This window comes from Babylonia areolata, chromosome 25, assembly GCF_041734735.1.
Source record: "Babylonia areolata isolate BAREFJ2019XMU chromosome 25, ASM4173473v1, whole genome shotgun sequence".
Taxonomy (NCBI): Eukaryota; Metazoa; Mollusca; class Gastropoda; order Neogastropoda; family Buccinidae; genus Babylonia; species Babylonia areolata.
The window spans coordinates 15,539,420-15,545,743 of record NC_134900.1 but is presented as its reverse complement, the minus strand read 5'-3'; the positions used below and the strand labels follow the sequence as shown (position 1 = coordinate 15,545,743).

Here is a 6,324-nt window from a genome sequence, read left to right as displayed (position 1 = left end):
TAACTTTCCCTTTGTAGCTGTGGAGAAGAGGATTTGTTGCCATATGATCCCGTTATCACTTATAGTACTTGAATTTGAACATGTATAAACGACGACTTATATTCCTAATATCAAGTATTATTACATGTCATGTAAAGATTGAACTTTCAGTTTCACTTTTTCAGTTTGTCGAATCCATCATCTATGCTTTCCTGAAACTGTATGAATATAATGATCATTACAGAAACGCTGTTTATAATCTTTAGAAATGTGGTACTTCTGAAATTTCAGATCACTCTGTTGTCTTCAACTTCCCCCCCACCAAAAAAAAAGTTAAAAAAAATTGTGTCCACACAGCCTGATGAAAACAACACAAAATGATCGGCACCCTGAATGCTCGAGTTGATCGGGATTCCTATCCAACAAAATATCACAGAAATCATTGATTAAATCAGAAATATGGTGACTCTTAAAAATTCAACCATTTCCTCTCACATCGAAGCAGTAAAAAACAACAAATTCTCTGGCCTCAAGATGTGTTGTGATCAAATCAGCCCTTTCGAACTCTCCGCCATTGTGGGAGACATTAAAAAATATATCGGCATGAAAACGAAACAAGGAATACTACAATATCATTTTTTAAGAATTAATTCTTAAACAAACGAAAATTTAAATTTTATTAATATTTCTTTATTTCGCAAAGAATTTAACGCGCTGAAAACCTTTTCTCTGCTTGACACAAACGTATCTCCCGACATAAACAGAGAAGGCTATTTACACGGCGGCGGTGAAAGAAGTAACTTGAATGCGCTGAACGCCCTCTTGAGGAGGGGGGGGGGGGGGGGGGGGGGGGGGAGGGGTGGAGGAGGGGAGGGTATTGGGGGGGGGGGGGGGGGGGGCGAGGGGTGATATACTCACTGATCAAAAAATATATATAGATCAGTGGGATATATTGCCTAACAATCTTTATTTTCTTCTCATACAATTCTTGTCTACGGAGAGTAATAGCAATGAGTGAATGGCGTCCATATCAACATATATAACCTATAAACAAATTAGCCACATGGAAAAGAAAGACTAATATATAAATTAGATAGGTTTGCTGTTTTTGACAAAGTTGTATTTGTATTTCTTTTTACTCGGCACAACAGATTTCTCTATGTGAAATAATTTTTGGGCTGCTCTGACCAGGGAGAGCGCGTCGCTACACTACAGCGTCCCCCCCCCCCCCCCCCCCTTTTTTTTTTTTTCCTGCGTGCAGATTTATTTGTTTCAATTTCCTATCGAAATGGATTTTTCTACAGAATTTTGCCAGGAACAGCACTTTTATTTATTTATTTGTTGTTGTTGTTGTTGCCGTGGGTTCTTTTACGTGTGGTAAGTGCATGCTGCACACGGGGCCTCGGTTTATCGTCTCATCCGAATGACTATAGCGTCCAGACCACCACTCAAGGTCTAGTCAGTGGAGGGGGGGGGGGAGGGGAGGGGGAGGGAGGAGGAGGCGAGGGTATGGGGGTGGGGGGGTGATATACTCACTGATAAAAAAAATATATATAGATCAGTGGGATATATTGCCTAACAATCTTTATTTTCTTCTCATACAATTCTTGTCTACGGAGAGTAATAGCAATGAGTGAATGGCGTCCATATCAACATATATAACCTATAAACAAATTAGCCACATGGAAAAGAAAGACTAATATATAAATTAGATAGGTTTGCTGTTTTTGACAAAGGAACAGCACTTTTATTTATGTATTTGTTGTTGTTGTTGTTGCCGTGGGTTCTTTTACGTGTGGTAAGTGCATGCTGCACACGGGGCCTCGGTTTATCGTCTATAGCGTCCAGACCACAACTCAAGGTCTAGTCAGTGGAGGGGGAGAAAATATCGGCCGCGGCTGAGCCGTGATTCGAACCAGCGCCCTCAGATTCTCTCGGCCAACACTCCACTGGCCTGTCATCAAATTTGTTCACAATCGTAAAATAGTATGGAAAAAAAAAATCCGTATTGATGCAAGACTGCATAACAATTTTTACATTTGCTTTGATTGGGATAGCGAGGTATTTGCCTTGAAAATATAATAACCGCGAATGCAAAACAAACAACAACAGTACAGTGGTTAATAATATATGAGAATGGGGCTTTACAACATCAATGGTCATGGGTACATTACAAGTAGAAACGCACGTTTTCTCCAGCCATCCTCTGAGTGATCGTATAGAAAATTTTGAACAGTTGCTTGGTCCATAATGATCGGACATGCAGCATTGAAATAGAAACATGGCTGCTATGTGGAGGGCACTCGCCCGACAAGGTCGGACTTTAAACCAACTGTACCTTTTCAGACAACGATTACTTGCTCAACCAGCATGTTTTATTTCAACATCAAAGAAAAATAAAGACGTTGCAGTTCCTGTGCAACCTATGCCGAAGTCTGATGAGTTGAAAAAGCTGGAAGAACACTTCGCCGATACCAACCCTCATGCAGACAAGGTAAACAACCAGTATAGTTTCCGTTGTTATATTAACACAGTAATCTTCAAAATGATGAAGGCGGTAGTCAAGGGAAAGAAGAAGAAGAAGAAGAAGAAGATTATTTGTCTGTTGGCTGTGGTCAGTCGTATCAGTTTCATGATTGATATCACACAGACCTACACACACACACACACACACACACACACACACGATATATTCTGTAGATCTATACATTTGCACAGCTACACAGTTACATGTAGCAGTGCTGAAGTAGAACGGTTGCCATTGCTTTGAGTCCAAACAGAACTTTCCAGATTTGAAATATGAAAAATAAAAATCTTCTCAAAGTCATGCTGGACATTGTAGGTGTATTCTTTCCTCAGTTCTCCCACAGTATCTCACTAACAATTTATCAGTCTTCCCGGTCACTTTGATCTTCAGATGAAAAGTGAAAGGTTACTTCGGGTGTCAAGAACTAATCTGGAAACCTTCAGTCACCGAAGAATTTAGTTTCTCAGCCGAAACTGTCTGGAACTCGCTGCTTGCTGACCTGCAAAAGGCCTCTTCCATAGACTCTTTCTTGTCCCAACTGAAAACATATTACCTTTGTCTTGCATTTGAGTTACAGTTTAGTCTAACTTGCTGTTAAAGTGTTATGTGAAGGATTTACTACTCTTTCCAGTGGTGTGTGTATGGGGTGGGTGGGTGGGGGGATTGCTCTGTGTATGTGTGTGTATGTGTGTGTTGTTTATGATGCGAAGATTGTGACTGTTTCTTTGTGGTTGATTCTTTTTCTTGATGATTGTTGTTTCTCTTTTGTAACATGTAATTTATGGAGTGTCATGATTGATTGGTTGTTATTTGAATGTTCTTGGTTATTGTTTTTCTTTCTTGTAATTTGTGAAGTGCTGTGAGCCTCTCTCTGAGGGAACAACACAATAAAAGAGCACTTCATCATCATTATTATTATTATTTCTGACAGGACTGGTTTGCAGTAGTTTGACCTGGTAAATATTTAACAAAACTGGGAGTATTCTTAATACAAACACCCCATATCAGTGAAATCACTTAATCTTTTTGTAATCTGTAACAGATAATGTGTTAATTTTAATAGAAACAACTTTTCATTTGCAAGTCATGGGTTTTTTCCCATCTGAAACTGGTGTACTGTAAGGTTTGTGAAATGTCTGGAATTTTATCACATTTATTCATCATTTCATCAAATTCATGTTAAAATCATCATATCATGAGCACTGTGTACGGTGAGAATATGATTATTACTATCACTAAAATGTCAGGATAATTTTTCTCATTTCAGAACTGGGTGTCCTATGGCTTTGAACCAACAGATCCTGACCTTGACAACTTTGTTCACCACATGACCATGTTCATCACCATCACCCTCTGCATCTGTTGGGGCTCCTTCATCTTGGCCTACCAGCCAGACCACAAGTAAGTGGATCATCTGTGGAGTCTTTCCAACCTTTGAAAGGTTCTGAAGTAATTTGTGGTCTGTTCCTGAGCTTGAAAAGTATGAATTAGGGGGTTGGAATAGATCTTTCTTGTTCTGGATTAAAAAAAAAAAAAAAAAAAAAAAAAAAATCCTTGTGCTTACATTTACAATATGTCTTGAGATTGCAAAGATATGTGTGTAACTATGCAGCTATATTTTCTGTGAAAAACTGTTACAGGAGATAAAGTAAAAGTCAACCAGAAAGCACAGAAATTGAACAAGTTGGTAAAGGTTCCAGAAAGTAAAATTTTTTGTCTTCTGTAATTTGCTCTAATGTACTGAAGTTGTGTTGTTATATCATAGAATGATCAATGTATACTCTAGTCATATAGATCGTAATTATGTAAGTTTACATGTTTATACAGTATACTGTGTTATAAATATACAGTACATAGAAAAAAAAAAGATACATACAAACATAGAGTGTGTCTTTTCGGTTTACTACAAATGACATTTTAAAACAAAATTCAGTACTAATTCATCTGGATTTGGATGTTCAGGGGAAAAAGTATCCTATTTTGTTTTTTTTTGTTTTTCAGGTCTTTAGCAACCCAAACTTTATACTTTGATCTACCCATGACCTTGAAAGATATACAGGTGTGACTATGCCAAGTGTTGTAGATCTGTCTTATTGGACTCCCTTCAGGTACAGTTGGTACATGTAGGTTTCAGAGGTCTTGGTAACCACCCACTTTGAAGTCTGAAGTCCTCTTTTCATCAATAATAGTTTATAATATACTGTGTAGGTGAATTAGGCAATGAGATTTACTCCTTTAGGAATAGAACAGGAAATTCAGACATTTTGTTTTCATCTTCAGCAGAAACATGTCAGTAGATGAAATGTTTTGCTTTTTTTTTTTTTGTGCAGAAACGTTTTGTTGTCTTCTTGCATCTGTAGAAAAGTTTAGCTTTCTTCTTGTGCAAAAAAAAGTTTGGCTTTCTTCATGTGCAGAAACCTGAGCTGGTGCAACCGAGAAGCTTTTCTTGAGCTGGAAAGGAGGGAGCGTGAAGGCCTCCCATTGGTCAGTCCTGACTACGTCGATGCCAGCCAGGTCGAACTGCCATCCGACGAGGATCTGGGAGACATGGAGATCATTGTTTAAGTTTGTGTTAATTTACTTAGTGTGTGATATTGAGAAGATAGAAAAAAAAGGAAAAAAAGTGAGCAAGAAAAGCTTCGCGTAGAAAGGAGACTGGAAGATCAGTGCGGACATTGTTGAAGATGCTTTGTTTATGTACTGTCTCCCGTTATTTTTCCGCAACTATTTTTGTCTTGTATGTTTGTGAGACTGAAACAGTGAAAGAAAGGATGTGATTCTTTTTTCTTGTGTTTGGTGCATGCATATATCTGCATGTTTATTATTATTTTCTTTAATTATTTTGGTTTTTTGTTTTATTTTGTTTTTTTACTTGGTTTTTGAGGAAGTCTAATTGTGTGCTTCCTGTTATTTTTCGGTTTTCCATCAATATAGTTGAGGGTGTCACACTTACAAGTTATTTACAGATTGTTCAGAAATTTAGAGCACAAGTTTTCAAGTAGCTTGCCTGTCTCCTGAACCACTGATTTTTGAGGAAAGCTTTTTAACAGAAGTGAAATTGCAAATCCAATAAACAAAATATTCTGTAATTGGATTGAACATTTGAAAGACATGTTTGTACTATCTAAAATCTGCGTTGATTCAGTTATCAGGTGTTTTTGCCTTTGTAATGAGAAATTTCTAAATTTCAGAATACAGTTCAAAAGCATGTCATGTTTCAGCAAGACCAACAGTTTGAATGATTGGATTGAAAGTCACTGTTAGGTTTGTTCAAACAGGGACATATTAACATTTTCCGATCTGTTGATAGGAGGTTAAATCGCTCTAAAGACAAAGAGTTTTTCATGCCTTTGGAAATAAATTGCAGATGAAATGTTTACATTCAGTTGTGTCTTTTATTTATGAGCGATTCTTTTGTTTGAAATAATTCAGTATGCTCTGAAAATGGAAAGGATGTTTGTCCTTGCTTCTATTGTACTTCAAAATATGCATTTTCACTATATAATAAAAACACAGTAACACATACCTTTGCATATAGTTACCATTTTTAAAGTCATGGCTACCATTCTGCATAGAAGGTCTAAGAATTTTAATTGGCATATTCTAAAATGAAGTACACATGCACTGTAAATACTTTTGAAATACCTGCCCCCTTTTTTTGACTCACTTGTGTAGTGAGTCTATGTTATAACCTGTGTTCGGTTGTCTGTGTATGTGTGTCTGTGTCCATGGTAAACTTTAACATCCCATTTTCTCTCTGGAAATACTTTGTTCGCTTAAAAATAGTAGGGACAAAAATCTTCCCAGTCATACCAGTA

At 37.3% G+C, this 6,324-nt stretch overlaps 1 protein-coding gene across 1 annotated transcript; it reads left to right on the top strand.

The window, feature by feature from the left end:
• Positions 1–2,233: 2,233 nt before the first annotated feature.
• On the top strand, positions 2,234–5,883 carry LOC143299740 (NADH dehydrogenase [ubiquinone] 1 beta subcomplex subunit 11, mitochondrial-like). Its single transcript, XM_076613122.1, has 3 exons — positions 2,234–2,473; positions 3,774–3,907; positions 4,921–5,883. The coding sequence occupies exons 1-3, from the start codon at positions 2,261–2,263 to the stop codon at positions 5,069–5,071; spliced, it is 498 nt and encodes a 165-aa protein (XP_076469237.1). The 5' UTR covers positions 2,234–2,260; the 3' UTR covers positions 5,072–5,883.
• Positions 5,884–6,324: the final 441 nt, after the last annotated feature.